The sequence below is a fragment of the Scomber scombrus genome, chromosome 22 (assembly GCF_963691925.1).
Source record: "Scomber scombrus chromosome 22, fScoSco1.1, whole genome shotgun sequence".
NCBI classification, from domain to species: Eukaryota; Metazoa; Chordata; class Actinopteri; order Scombriformes; family Scombridae; genus Scomber; species Scomber scombrus.
In genome coordinates, this window is record NC_084991.1 from 7,060,669 (window position 1) to 7,076,699 (window position 16,031).

At 38.1% G+C, this 16,031-nt stretch overlaps 1 protein-coding gene across 1 annotated transcript in view; it reads right to left on the reverse strand.

The window, feature by feature from the left end:
- Positions 1-5,639: 5,639 nt before the first annotated feature.
- The window catches only part of LOC134004493 (synapsin-3-like), a 95,883-nt gene continuing 85,491 nt past the window's right edge, over positions 5,640-16,031 (reverse strand). The window contains exons 8-13 of the mRNA XM_062443793.1: positions 15,763-15,905; positions 13,824-13,898; positions 13,568-13,670; positions 7,493-7,649; positions 5,979-6,135; positions 5,640-5,763 (exon numbers count right to left, since the gene is read on the reverse strand). Coding sequence (XP_062299777.1) covers positions 5,640-5,763; positions 5,979-6,135; positions 7,493-7,649; positions 13,568-13,670; positions 13,824-13,898; positions 15,763-15,905 — 759 coding nt within the window. The remainder of the gene's footprint in view (positions 5,764-5,978; positions 6,136-7,492; positions 7,650-13,567; positions 13,671-13,823; positions 13,899-15,762; positions 15,906-16,031) is intronic.

Consider the following 16,031-nt stretch of genomic DNA (forward strand, 5'->3'; position numbering starts at 1 on the left):
TAGAGTATTGCCTTTTCTCCAAATAATACATTAGATTTGATAGAAATGATTTATTAAAAGAAAAGACGGGGATGAAGTGATGAAACTCAGTCTCCAATTTTGTGAAATGAGCACAAACGATAGTGTCTGTGAGGTCAGCTGGTGGTTTTGGTAATCTAGGAGTTATTTAAATTCAGGGAGGAAGCGTGGGAACAGAAGCTGTGATATGCTGAGACGCCTGTATATCAAGCAAAAGATCTTAAAACATCTCTCTTAGGCCTAATTATTATCTCAAGAGGAAAATTATGTTCAAAAGTGGGCTAATTCCTTCTAGTTGGTGGCGCCAAAAAGGAAATAACAAAAAGTGAAGACCAGGGCCGGATTAACATCTTTGGAGGTTCGGGGCAAAAATGAGCGGCGGGCCACAAGTGGCCCCCTGTTCCTCAAACTCTCAAAGGTGTGTATTGCGTGTGTATCCTGCTGCTTTTAAGGTACACTGTATATCAGAGGCTGCAAATGGCATTACAATACAATTATTTATTGGGCCCTTCATGAATATAAATACATAAATAAGAAGCTAATATAGCAAATCTGGTGGGATATAGATGATCTAACATCTGGCTATTGATTAAACATCTTTAAATTGACATCAAATCATGTTTGGTCACTTTGGACAGTGAACATTTTAAATATTATGATATTTAGGAAATGCACCATGTCCAATAAGCACAATATAAATTCAAATGATAAAGGTAGAGCATTTTATTTTTAGATTATCATCATTTGCTGGAGTTGTGCACATTATAGAAATAATTCTTTCTTGTATCCAATGTTAGGATGAACAAAGTTATTTGTGCATTAAGTTGAAATTAAAGGAACGACCACTTACAGTACAGTACAGTACAGTACAGTACAGTACAGTACAGTACATTACAGTGATCCTGGGGGGCCTTTGGGGGCTCTGAGGGTCTGGGAAGCTGGGGCAACAAAATCTTCAAGGTTGTTGTCACATGCAAAGCTCACAGAGCCTCAACTCCCATCTTTTAAAGTTCTCTCATATTGACATCACAGACATTATGTTTTTGTTTTTCCTGTTAAGGGAGCAGATTACTCTCACCTTTTAATGCACATTTCATATCAGTTTCAATTAAAAACACTGCTCATTTCACAAGATTTTTTCCAGTACTACCACTCTAAAGTCAGTCTCTGCGGAGCACTGCTGAACTTGAGGTAGTTACTAAACTTTGCAACTCTGTTCCAATTTAGTCAAATCCAAAAAAATAAATAAATAATTGTGTGTTAAGCTGTAGCAGCTGAATAAGAGACTTTGTCTGGCCTTAAATGCAAAAAAAAGCAGGTCATCATCTAACATGTGGTCGTCGATAATAATCTGACCAAAAGAGATAGGCATATATGTATGACATCAGCTTGATCCACACTGTCAAACACAAAGAGCGATAAATCTAAGAAAACTGACATCAAAGTTTATCTTTCATCCTGACAGAGGTACCAGTAACAGAAAATTAGACTGCGTGGTTATATATCAGTTACTGCTGTGTGCCTCTGTAAAACAGGACAGGCCACCTCTTTAAAGTTATCGGACACAGTGATTTAAGTTAATATGTCAGTTTATCAGCGACGTCACAGCCATTATTGCGTGGCACATAAGGGATAGTAAATCCTTATGGTTTGATTATGGCTTATCACACTACAGTATTAGATACTAAGTGGTCGGCATCTTTACAGCAAAGACAAAACAATACGTTTGAACCTTAAGGGGTCTTACAATGATATGCAGATTTGGTCCATTTTAACACAGTGCCAAAGGTGATGAACTAGTTGCAAAAGTGCTCAATGACGCAACACCGATTCAAAGTGAAAGCTAACTGCAAATCAGAACGTTACAAACGATCCTCTGAGGCAGAACTATAACAACCAATGACTGGTTTCTGGTTTGATGGAGCAAAAGAATCACAGTTTTGGCAAAGAAGGAAAATATTACTGGCACAGCCTTCATGATGGAAGTGTTGTGATTCTGTGGCTCCAAAAATTGAGAGTAAATGCAACCAATCAGATTATTTCTGCCTAAAGAGCAACAGTTAGTAGTAAAAATACAATCCAAATCATTTCTTAATGTGGTTAATGTTACAATAAGCACTATAGTGTATATTTGTGAAGCTATCACTTTATTAGCACTGTGAACAAACAATGTTAAAGCAATAGTAAGACATTTAGGGAAATATGTGTATCACATTTCTGTTTAAATATAAAGCTACAGCCAGCCTGCAATTAGCTTAGCTTAGCACAAAGAAAACAGGTAAAACAGCCTGAATATTTATGCCCAAGGGTTACAAAGTTTGCCTAACGGAACCTCTAAGCCTCAATAATTAAAATGTTAATCTCATTTGTGTTATCCATCCTAAAAGAAAAGGGCAAAAGTAGTAAGTTGCTTGCTAATAGTGTGCTAATTAGCAAGCTTTAGATGCTGGTAGGCAGATTTTGTTGCCATGCTAGTTGTTTTCCCATTTCCAGTGTTTATGCTAAGCTAGACTAACTGACTGTCGGCTGGAGCTTTTAATGTACAGAAAATGAATATAAAGTGACAATATTGTCATTTAACTACTGTCAAGAAAGCGAATGCGCATATTTTCCAAAATACTGAAGTAGTTCTATAAGTGACTGCCTGTGAGACTGAAAGGCAACGTTTCAAGCTTCAAGGTTTTAAATCAAAATTGTGTGAAAACGTAATTATTATTAACATAATTATTGCAAATATGGGCAGCTCTTCTATATTTTGTAGTAGAATCATTATTAATCATAATGGCTATTTTACAACTGCACACTCACACATATACACACTCACACGCACACCACTATAAATCTTATACAGCTTCATGCATTTAAATTATTTTTTTTATCTTTAAAAGGGTCCATATTTTTATTATTATTATTAGGTTTATTATTATTATTGTTGTTATTATTATTAATAATAATTTCATTACTTTAAAAAGAACTATAAGAACTTATGACTTTGGATTAATGACAGGTCCATTTTAACTGCATGCCACCCAGTAGTGTATATTCATATGCCTTCTTTGTAACCGAGGTCATTCACTCTGACACATAATGACCCTTAAATGAAATATGTGAAAACAAAATGCAATTGAGTCTTATTCCATAATTACAGAGATGTTAATAATGTTCCATCAAAAAGAGCCATAAACTGATTGTTACACTGTGATTGTGCTCTGCACATAAATTTGAAGATGTACTCCCTTATATAATATATAGTAATAGTAATTTTCTGATATGAACCTGTATATTTCTGGTTTCTGTTTAAGTTTCTGTTACTGTTTAAGCTTCTGTGACAAAACTTAATTTGGTGCCAATTATAAACAAAATGGAGACAGTATCTATAGTTCATACATGCTGAATTTCTTTTACTGAACTGAGAGTAGTTTTCTATACAAAACTGAAAAAAAGCTTTCCTTTAAATAAAGGAATATATGTATCTAAATTGATCATCATTGTCAAACTCTTGAGTTAATAACAGCTAATAATGACTGAAAAAAGTGATGGCTACAACATGTATGCATGTCTAAATACTCAGGTGCTTAAGAAAGAAGGCAAAAAAATATATATATAATTTGTTACAATTTGTAAACATGTTTTCATCAGTTAAACTATAACTGACAACAATGTAATGTCATAATGTTGAGGTGGGACTAACTAAATGGTTTTTTTTTTTTTTTTACCTTTGCCTGTAAACTGTGCCCACTAAAGCACATACTGCATCATTTTCATGGGTCTGGATATGAAGTAAGTGTACTTTCTCAGAACATTGTCTACGTTTTTGCTGGAAATTGCAACAGTCCTTTAAAACAGTCCTCTATAGGAGACTTCCTTAGAAATGATTATAAAGAAATATTGGGACCCATAAAAAAAAGTGTTACCATTAGCTTTGCTGTCTGTAAAGAGTACCTATGATCACAAGCTTGTGGTGGGTTTCTGTTGGGAAATACCAATTTGACTCTACAACATTCACTAAACATTTGCATGCAGTTTCAAAGCAGGATGAATATTTGAAGAGGCGGTCTGCTTTTGCTGCTACCACTGTAAATGTTGCATACACATCATTTGACCACAAACTGAAAAGGAAGATGAACACTTTTACTCATAAGTTATCTGCAGTCTCATTAGTTGTAGAGAATAGAGTTATAGGCTGCGATGTTATACAACCAAACCTCTTCTTTCTCAGAGGCGCTTTAAAAGTCTCTAAATATTACGTCTTCATTGTTTCGCCTTAGAACACACAGCAGTAGTAGGTATGATACAAGTCCCCCCCCAAAAAAAAATTGTAGTGCTATTCACAAAGCACAAAACACTTACGAAAAAGAACAACTAGAGGGGAAGATCAGAGCTGTGATGGAAGACGATGGCTGTAAGCCAGTACAGCGTTTGCACCTTGTGAAATCACAAGCTCAAAGATTAATTAGCTGTGTGATTGTTTTCTTGACCCAGTGCGTGGGGGATTTTTTTCTTTTTTTGCCGGTTTTATTAAAAAGCACTTTGGTAATGTCAGGCCAAGGTAGAGGAGTCACTACGTAAGCCAATATGTGTCTACAGCACACGGATGTCTGAAAAATGTGGCTGCTGGCAAGATGCTCAGAATCGCTGGTGAGCCGTGAGGATTCAGTACATTTCTCGTAAGTTAACTGGAACAGTTTAAGATAAGAATACTGCTGCAGACATCTGCAAAAAAATGTAGAAGCTGCAAGTCAATTTAAATCATTTAAATTAATATATATATGTAATATTTATATATAAACAAATCAAACAAGACCAGATAAAAAAACAGTTTCACTGGTTGGACAAACAGAATGCAGAATAACGACTATATCTCAAGCAGTACCAGTTAGATTATGATCATTTACTGTAATTATTTACCACTAGAAAGGCCAAGCTGTTAATATTTGACTGCTGATCTTAATTTTAGGCATCATTCACATGTTTGGGTTGATGCTTTACAACTTGGCTTCACTGTGTCTGAAAATGGCTCTCCTAGCATGAGCCGTCAGTGCCATTCAATAAAATCACAATATAAGAAGTGAGGTGCAGTTCCATGTTTACAAAGACCTAATAAAAGAAAGGCTGGATTGATGCTTATATGGACCTATTTCTTCATCTGATATTAACTGGTATGAACAGCTGAGACGAAACAGACAAGGCAATCAATCTGAGTAAAAACTACAGAAATTTGAGTAGGGTTTGGTTTGATTCTGACTCTGCACTGACCTCCTACATCTCCACCAATCTCTTGTAAGAAAGACAAATGTCAGTTCACATACATTTTTCTTACACCTACCGTCTGTGTGTCTGCTGATAAATCACCAGAGGAAATACAGGTGACAATGATATTTGACATCTTCAGTCTTCATCTCGGACACCTAAAATTCATTAGCCTTTCTAGTGGTAAATTAGTTGAGAACAGCAGGTCGCACCAGGTGTTAAACTTCACAAATAGTTAGAAGGAAAGAAAAAGAACAGGAAGCTGAGGCTGTGAGGAGGAAGGAGACTCCTTAACAGATTAACCAGTCAGGTTTTTCTTTTAACCCGACGACTGACAGGAAGCAGAGGCGACTAAGAGCCTGAGGAGGCTCTTAGTCGGAGAAGAGGCTGGCGAAGGATTGTCGGAGGCTGCGGATGGTCTCAGCTTTGGCCTCGTCGTCGGTCACGTTTCCTCGTAGCGTCTCTGTGAAGGTGTTGGTCAGCGACTGGGATTTGCTGTGTGGTAAACAGAACAGTAGTTTACTTTCTGCTCTTAAAACAGGAATGTAATCTTCACTCCAAATGTTCTCTAAACAAGTGTGGTGTTTTCCTGCATGTAAGTGTTGATTTAAAGGAAACAGTGTATGAGCTGACTCCTTGTCTCCACCTAGCAGCAGCATGAAGGATTACATTATCTTTGTGATATTATTGGAACTTCTGTCTGGACCTACTTTAGCTGCGGTGACTGTTTCTGAGCTCCAGGTCCAGAAGGGGCAGGGATGGGCCCGGGCTGGAAGGCCTGACTGGGTGAGGTCGTGGCTGACCGGGCTCGCTGTGGTGAACCATGGGCTGACTGGGAGGGAGAGGCGGAAGCAGAGCGATGTCCCCCTGCAGTGCAAACACACACACACACACACACATACACACACACACACACACACACACACACACACACACACACACACACACACACACACACACACACACACACACACACACACACACACACACACACTCAGTTTCTGGACCATAACACAGCCGCAGCAAGTACTGTTGTAGTAATGAAGAGAGTGTTTCCTACCTCGTCTGGGCTGTGTGGTCTGTGGAGAGAAATATGCAGATATAGTCATATAGACAGTGGAGGAGGTTTCAAATGTATAGCGTGTACTGTTACTATTACTGTTACATACTATGATATCTTAAGAAGCTTTATTTCCTGGATAACATCTGTGACATAGAAGCAGTATGGATTATTAGATGTTGTGTCAGTGGTTAAGTAATACAGTGCCAGCAGGAATATTAGCAAAGGTAATTATAGTAGTTTCTATATAAAAGGCTGTAGCTGGGATTAAAAAACAAATACTGGACTGAGGTTATATGTCAAAGTCCCACTAACTCAAATCTTATTTTGCTGGATGAAAAAAAAGAAGCCTAAAAAAATAGTCACATTTAAATACACTAAGGTCTAGTCTAAAAAATAATGAAATCAGTCAAAAAACAAACAAAAAGAAAGAAAGAAAGAAAAGTGCAGTAGTATAGTAGTGTTAGCATTAGTGTAGTGCTAGTAGCTGTAATTGCAGTGGTGAAAACAGTGAAGTATAACTGAACTATTTACCCACCACACACATCACTTCATATAACCTACTGCATCACTGCATATGTGTATAAGCTGCTCATATCCTGTACATAAAAATGTATACTCATATATGGCCATTTCATATTGATTATCATAACATGAGTATATTCCACACATTAGTACTCACTGTTCAATTAAAACCTGTATTTACTGTATATTCATATCTTACACATCAGCTACCTATACAGTTAATTTATAAGCTGTATATATATATACATATTATCATTCACTGCCAACAGTTTATTTTCCATACTTTACATACATATCTTATTAATACATATATTGTACAGACTAACCACTTCTACTACCTTGATCTGCATACTTCTACTTTACTGTAATACTGCATTTGATGCTTAAATTGCACCTCTGGTTAGATGGTCAAATATTATTGACAGGCCTAGTAATATTATTAGTAATAGTATAAGTAGCAATAGAAATAGTTTTCTATATATGTATAATTTATTAGTATTAACAGCAGTAGAATTAGTAGTTGTGTGTACAGAATGGTAATAATGTAATAGTAGCAGTAATATTGATGGTAGTGTGATACGTAGTAGCAACAGTTGCAGTACTCATAGTAGCAGCAGCTACAGCAGTAGAAGTTAAAACAGTTGTAGTAACTGTTGAAATGTACCTTAATAGAGGATGGCTGAGGTATGGAAACTCCCAGCAGCACCTGGGCCATCTTATTGATGACCATCTCTGTGATCAGCTGTTTATCTTCCTCCACATGTTCACCAATCAGAGACATGGAGCTGTCCATCACCTACAGAGACAAAAAAACAGCCAGTCAGCGAGTCATCTCCTGACAGTGTGCAGTGACAGGTCTTCAGCTGATGCCCAACACTATTCCTCCACTAGATGGCAGTGTTGTATCGTTTATCATTAGAAAGATTAGACGTAGCATTCTCACTAAGACCCTATATTATGTCAGTGATAATGGACTCAGTGGAGTCTTGCCAGTAATGATGAGTTATTTTACATAGATCACATATACATGTTCTATATATTGTGCAATTGTTAAGTTCAGAGGATGCAAGTTATACTAAACTCTGCTGACTTTAAATACAATTTATGGCCGGATGCACTGAGCGTGACACTAACTTTTCTGTTTGTTCCCATGCACTGTCATGCTCTTCAGAAAGCCCCTCATTCTGCATCTTGCCTACCAAACTGTAGTGGGATCCTGTAGAAGGTTAGCATAGGATAGTCTTCTCCAATGTTTGCTTTTTTTCCCCTTTTTTATCTCTCATAATTCTCCAACCTCTCAGCCATAAGAGGCATAAATCACATGAATCAAAGTAAAAGTGAAACTTAAGTTGTTTACTCTGCATGTGCAGCCTGAGATGAGGTATTGCTACATGAGATGGAAATGTTGCAAGTCACTGACCTCTTCTCCATTAATGTTGTAGATAAAGTGAAATGGGATATTTCAGTGCATGTCTTATCTTTGAAAGTATTATTTTTCTGTGCCACCCTCTGCAAAAAGAAGAAAAATTAGAATTTCCAGTGGGCAAACGATAAAATGTGACTCCATCTCTAAATATTATGTTGCCCCGGGCATGACTTGGAAAGGCATAGACCACATCCATTGCCACACAAATAATTAACCTAAAAAAACAAAAAAAATACAACCCAACAACTTTCCCACCACTTTAGCTCACATGCACGTACACGTGTACTGCAGAACCACAGAGCACATGGGACTTGGAGACCCGCCGTCCTCCTCCCCGAAGACCAAAACAAACAGCAGTAGAGAAGTGTGGCTTCTGGCACTGCTGGCAGATGCAGATGCCCAGCACAGTGGATGGGGCTGATGTACCGCGCCCCGACCACAGGCTGTAAACACAGCGCCACGCATGCATGCATGTCTTGATCCTATCGTACACAGTGTTTGCCAAACAGATCCCGATCACGTGCCATAGAAAGTGTGCAGGGATCCCATCGCAAACAAACAATGCACCAATTAATCTCACTAAACGGGCTTCCCTCTTCTGCCTCTTGTTGAGGTTGTTTTTATAAGTGGCATCAGTTTGGATCAATTTTAAATACTTGTCCTTTGCAGAGACTTAAGACAGCCATAAACTTGTTGTTGCTAATGTAACACTATTAAAATGGTCTATAGCAGCTGAAAAATTGGTCTTTGGGTTTGTTTCTCGCCACAAAACCTTTAAGGTCCACTTAAAGAACCATTTACAAAACCATTTTAAAGGTCAGATGAAATTCAGTTCTGGGATAATATATTTCTATTAGTGCATCTATCATTAAAATTCTAGCCTACAGACCTCTGAATCACCTCCCACATCTGTAGTTTGGTCAGCAATTCAAGTAGTGCTGGTGTTGTGCCCATTCACAGCTGTTGGTTGTCAAGTACTTCGCACAGCCAGTTACTTTCATAGCTAAATCCATGAAACGTAATGACAGAAAAATAACAAGCAGGGATGGTACTGACGCTGTACAAGAAATAACAACTCCCAGATTTACTCATTTGTCATGAAAAACCGTAAATGCTCCTAGCAACCGTCATTACAGCCGCATGTGCCGGCTGAAAATGACGTCGGCGGGAAGGATACGTCACGCGCTACCTCTGCTCCCAACCCAAAAATTGGCTACGATGAACATGATGTCAGACTGAACTAATTAATTAAAACAAAATGGCATTTCAGTCTGAATATGATATGTAAATCCCACGCTTTTTGGTCACTGAAGGTGCCAAAGTACTTAATACACTTCCCACAGTGTATTAAAGCTACATTCAATAAAAATATGACATAGATTTTGGTTAAGGCCCAGCCAGGCCATTCTTCATCAAACCCCTCCCAGTGCAAAACTCTGCCCCAATATATTGTTTCATGTGGAAACATGGTACACCACAAAGGAAAATTAATATGTCCATTAAATTTGACCTTCAAGAATGCATGGAACAATCCAAATCTGGAGAACTGGAAGAACCTTTAATATCCCCTCTGTTCTTACGTGCCAGTGTTTTTGAGCTTTTTAGGTTCATACCGATCCACACAGAACCAAAGATGCCTTTAAATCCCTTCCTTTTTTGCGTGTACCCAGCGTCTTGGCTAGGATTTGGCGGTAAGGTGGGGTGTGGCACGGTGTTTTGGCCAGATGAGTCATTACCACATGGGACTGAGCAGAGGTCTGGCAAACAACCACCAGGCCCCACTTCAAACGGCGTGTGGTGGCAAGCAGAGCCGGGATCCACCCTGCTGATTTATTAGGATACAGAGTCATCTAGCAGAAGACTGGGACTGCCACTGGCCTTTTCAGCACTGGAACACAGAGGTGTTATTCTGCACTTTTATTGAGCTGCACAGTGTTCTGTCTGGACAATGTACCCTGCAGTATGGGAAAGTTCACAAAGCACAACATGTGAAATGTGTTCATTCAAAATTATGGTGCAGTTGCGGTACAGGGATGGGCACAGAGTAATGTTTTCCTAGAAAAACAACTTGATAGCTGCATTTATACTTCTTTCTCTCTTGGTAGCTTGATGATTTTATGATTCATGCTGTTCCTGTATAAGTCAAATAGCTCATGATAATATTACAACAAGTCATGACTCATTCTATCATGTAAAATTATGTAATGGTATTAAGTCAAATCATGAAATGTCATGTGTGTATTATCTTGTCATATTATTATTGAGTTATATTGTTTTTCAAAAGTATTAGCAGTAAATGTACACTAGGTTTCGAGGTAGGACTCATTAGGTGACAGAATGGATGTTATCAGTTAAGTTATCATATAACTTATTATTACTGATACATCAAGGTGTGGTTTAATTCAAAGACATACACTATGTTATAAACTGATCTTATGCTCTGTGTGTAAAATCTTGATCTGCAGATTAACTGGTAAATATAGCTGCCATATAAATGTAAGGGAGTTTGCTGTATGTCATATATATGACTATAATAATGTTCCCATCGTGTGAATTATAAACAAATACATTAAAAAATGATCACAAAAGAAAATGTAAGGGAGTAGAATAAATTACATTTGCCTCATAATCTGAACTACATCATATTATTGGTTTCCTTTATGTCGTGTCGTGTAGATTTTGATTCATACTGTTCTATTTTGTATCGTGATGATTTGTTGTTGTCATATAATGTTACATAACATCATGGCACAACAATACCCATCATATGTAAGCTATGCTAGAGGCTATTTGAGACCTAAATAGTGAAACAAGCTGAAAACATCAGAGCATGTTAGCATTGCCATTGTTAGCATGTTTGCACATATTAGCAGGTACAATATTTAGCATGTTAACCATCTTTTTTACTGCATGTTAACGTGTTTTAATTAGCAGTAAACACAGCTGAGGCTGATGGGAATGTCATAAGTTTTGCAGGTATTTGGTTATAAAAAGAAAGTATTGGACATATTCAATTTTTGACCTATTGTTGGTGATAGATGAAAAGCTAAGGAATGACCAATGTTATGGTATGAATGTGTGTACAGAACTTCATGGGAGCAGTTGTTGAGAACTTTAAGTCTGAGTCTTGTGTATGATGTACCATGATAGATATTGTGTTATAATTGTTGTGAAATTGTTTGCATTATATCATGTCACTGTTACAGAAAACCTGCAGAAAGTCATTTCAGGGAGTTCCATGTGGGAGACTCCAGGAACTTCCGGGAGAGTTGGGATGTCTGCTGTTATGTGATATGAGGTTATATCATCAAGTTGTGTTGTGTTGTATCATTTTATGTAATGTCACGTTGTTCATTTTCTCTTGTCATGTATTGTCATATTCTTACTTGGTGTCATGTCAATTGTCATTAGGCTGTGCAGTGTCATGATGTTGTGGGAGATCATGTCACGTAATGTCACAACATCCTCCACTGTCTGTAGGCTTTTTAATTGAACTGATTCAATGTCTGCTTCATGTTAATATCAGCTGCAGTGAACTGTTAATGAAGTGCCTGTGAGGACCCCATTACTTTTCATTAGGGAGAGGTATCATGGCTGATGTCTTAGTCTGGAACAAAAAACAGATTTCCACTGTGATGGACTGGCAGTTCTTCCCTGTCACAGTTAATTAAATTCCATCATGCTGAAGGGTGAGAGCGGCAGAGAGATAAAGAGGATAAAGAGGAGGATGAAGTGTTGCTCGTCAGAGAACATTGTTACTTCACTGTGTCACGGGTTGCTCTGTCCAAATAGCCCGGCACTGAGACTGCACCTCTCTGGGGAGCTGGTAGATATTTCCTGAGATAGTCTTTAAAAAAGAGGCTTATTTTCTCACTGACCTCACCCAGCGTAGATAGAGAGAAGTGTGATGTCATGCTCTCATAGCCTATATATGTCCATTTCAGATGTCCCAGACCTGCCTGTTTCCTCAGATTTGAAGACAAATGGGCCTGTTCTAAAAACAAAACTGATTACAAAATGATACAACTATTTGTCTCCTGCTTCTCTCCTGAGTATAATCCTTAAAGGAAAATTCCCACTCACACGATTACATCACCTTACATAGCATATCATCAGTCCTTACCGTGTGAGAACTTTGGACCGCTTTTCCATTCAACCTGTTCTCTCGACCTTCCTTGTCTACTTCCACTTCAGCTACCGATTTCCTGTTTTGCAGCGACCCCCATACAACAGGACTGGACATGTCTAATCCTTTTATGAGTTTTTTTTATGTGCCAGTGGAGAAAGTGACAACAATAGTTATAGCAGGAGTGAGTTTTTTCTTGTTCCAGCATCACATTGTAGTCTATTTTCAGATCCTGTATGTGTGGAAATTGATTACTGTGCCTCTTCTATAAGGAATTACTTTCTGTGTGACTGTTACTGGATCAAATGGCACCTGTGAAAAGAAGCTTCTCTCTCAGAGGGATGATACCTTCCTAACCAAAGACATTGATAGCAATATGTCATGGTTTGCTATAAAACATCTAAAACATCTGAATCTAAAACCTATTGTCCTACTATTTTTAAATCAAACCTGCATTTATGGTTTTATATATCTACTGTAAGTCCAATATTCATTCTCCTTTTAGCTCTGGTTTGGTCTCCACTACTTCTTGAGTGAAATATCTGGTATACTTTGGTAAATCTGAGGAATATTACAGATCTTTAAATACATGCATTTCTAGCATCGATGGCCCCATTTGGAACTAAGCCAACCCAGGCAGAGTTAGTGTCTCACTCCATCTATTGAGGCGTAGAACCCGAGTATTGAAGTTAGTTTGGTGCACAACTTGTACCACAGCTTGTATCAGGTCATGTAAGGCAATCTTATTTGTCTACAGACTGGAAGCAACAAGTCCTGTGCCAAACTTTACCAGTCTACTCAGATAAACAGGTTGTGTTCGCAGCCACCGTGAGTCAACCGCTGTCTCCTGATGTTTTCATTCTGCTGCCTGTGTTTGGTCTACAAACTAATCATTCTTTCAAGGCTCTGATGATCATGTGCCATCAAGTCTGGATACACCCTTCCTTGTTGACTTTCACCATGATATGAAAAATGCTATCAGCAGGCAAGCAGACTGAATCCATGGTAACGTTTAGACTAAATGTGCTTTGAACCATGTACCGTCTAGCCACCTTTTACTTGACAGGTGTTGGCTTTGTCATAGTGTTTGTGCTGCAAATATGTCGATGTATGTTTTCTAACCTCAGACTAAGGTTAAGGTTTAATCTTAAAACAAACTGACCTCAATGATATAGTCATTGCCATCTTTTCCATGAACAGCCTTCACTGCACAGATGTCTAGGCCACCAAACATCTCCGCGCAGGAGTCCACCCACAGCCGGTATCTGAAACACAGTGAAACCAATAACTGATAAACCAATAATTAAGGACCCAAACAACTCTGGAGATATTATTTTTTAATGTGAGATTCACAAAAAAAGCAGACACACCCTTATATGGAAGCAGTGAATGCGTAAATTAGTCTGCATTCAGCTCACCTGTCAGTCATGGCGATCTGTTCCAACATGGCAGAGCCTGTGTTTGCTTTCCAATTGCCAGAAATGGATGTTCTCCTGAAAAATCAAAGGAAAGATCAGAAAATGAATCAACACGCCCCCAGTCAGACAGCTTGAATGCTCCACCAAGAGTTAGTCACTCACAACTTCTTCTGAATAGAGAATCTCACGGGAAATGCTATCGTCAATTCATCGGTGATGATGATTGCCATCCACACCTATATTATGTTTGTTTCAGAGCCATTTAAAGACATATTTTCCTGATGAGGCCAGGGGAAAACAAGATGAGATTAGGTTTGGCCACTCTGTTCCTCTGCTTTGGGTCAAGTCATTGTTTAGATATAGGGACTTAGAAGCTTAGAGGGTGTTGACTCATATTCATTGTTGCTACATGCTCTGCTAAATTTACAGGTCTCTTGCTCCCAAAGGGGTGTGAGGGCTTGAGGAAAGAATGGGACCATGACTATCTGTGAGTGCAAGCTTTGTTTCATTATTGCTGAAATATGTTTGATATCCAACAAACTGCACTGTAAAGCAAAATCATGGTTATTAAAACAGTTTAAAATTGTTAATGAATTTAGGGACTAACACATCTTGTAACTAATGGTAACTGATGAGCACTGGTCCTCAATGGTTGTAAACTGCACCCTTTTTAATTAAGGTGAATGCTGGTTTTCTGTAAGTAGGCGTTTAATAAGTGATACAATAGAATTTAGTCTATAAATGAATAAAGAAAGTAAGGGACCATCTGAACACTTTTAAAAAACAAACAATATATTCATATTTATATAATAGTTACATCATTTTAAATAAACCAACATAAGAATTGTTCCATAAGCACAAATAAACAATGCATCAGATATTCTCTTTTGAAAAAGACTCACATTGCAGATAATATCTTTAATATTTCAGTGTTATTCTGACTATAGGTCACAGAGGACATTGTCTGGAAGTGATTTGTTATTAACAACCCATGATTTCTATTAATGATTAATGGTCTATATAACAATAAAATTGTGGAAGTGCGGCAGAAACACATATTTGAAGTTGTTTTGCATAAAAAGTTCCTTTGTTGTTTTTTTTATGTGTGTATATTTGTAGGGGAGGGGGAGTCTAGGCCTAAAATAATTCAGTCCAGTTCTGATGAAGTGACATATTTTGTGTTATCTGCTGCCTATCTTGGCTTCCATCTCAGTGTGTATTTTCTGGTTAAATGAAAGTCAAATTAAATAAAATTCTTTCAGGAAAACATTTGTGCAGTTTCCACTGTGGGACCTTTTCCAAGAGTCCAAGCACCATTTTAGGAACTCAGGAACCTTACATTGTTTTGACCACAGGAACTAGGGACTAAAGTTAGTTCCTCTGCAACAGCTGCTTGCTCGAAAAAACAAACACTGGTCTGAAGGTACAACTTCCTGATGATTTAGAAACTGTTTAGTCATGTGAAAATTATGCCTGAAACATCAGCTTCCTTTTTTTTTAGAGTTATCAGAATAATTCTAAGTGGGTTGGCTGACCATAATGAAGGTCACAAGCTAGAACATGTTGGTCTCATGATAAAGTTATTATTTATACTCTAGCTGTCTCTGGATTTTGAGACTTTTTTACTTCTCCATGCACCTTGGACGTATGTGAAGCTGTGCCAGAAATCCATAATCTGCTTTTATCAGACTTATATATCTATTTGCCCAATTGTCACTGTTCATTAGATGCAGTGGACTCAGACTATTGTCCACGCTCACAAGATTAAAATTTCTGACAAGTGTGCAAAACTAAAGATATCGGCGAAAAAACAATAGATTTAATAGCTTTCTAGGCAGCTTCACTACAATTGTACTAGTACTGAACCCTACAAGCCGTTACTATTCTTTGTAAGTCACTGCTGTCAAATGTCTGATGTTGGTGGTATGAAACATCTTACATGTAAGCCTTGTAGTTGTTGCCGATCTTCTGGATGCGGATGTCATACTTGGACTGGACGTAGGGCTCAGTGGTGGCGTAGGTCCCAGCCAATGCCACCACGCTGGTGATATCCTGGAAGTCCTGTTGGTTTTCAACTTTGATCTGTTGGAGAGACGCCACTCGTTAGAGAGCTGCTAATTACAAAGCCTTCCGTCAAAGCTGGCAGTGGTCGGTTAGACTCCCACAGGAATTTCACACTTGTGCACAGGCGGGATAATGAAGGATCCC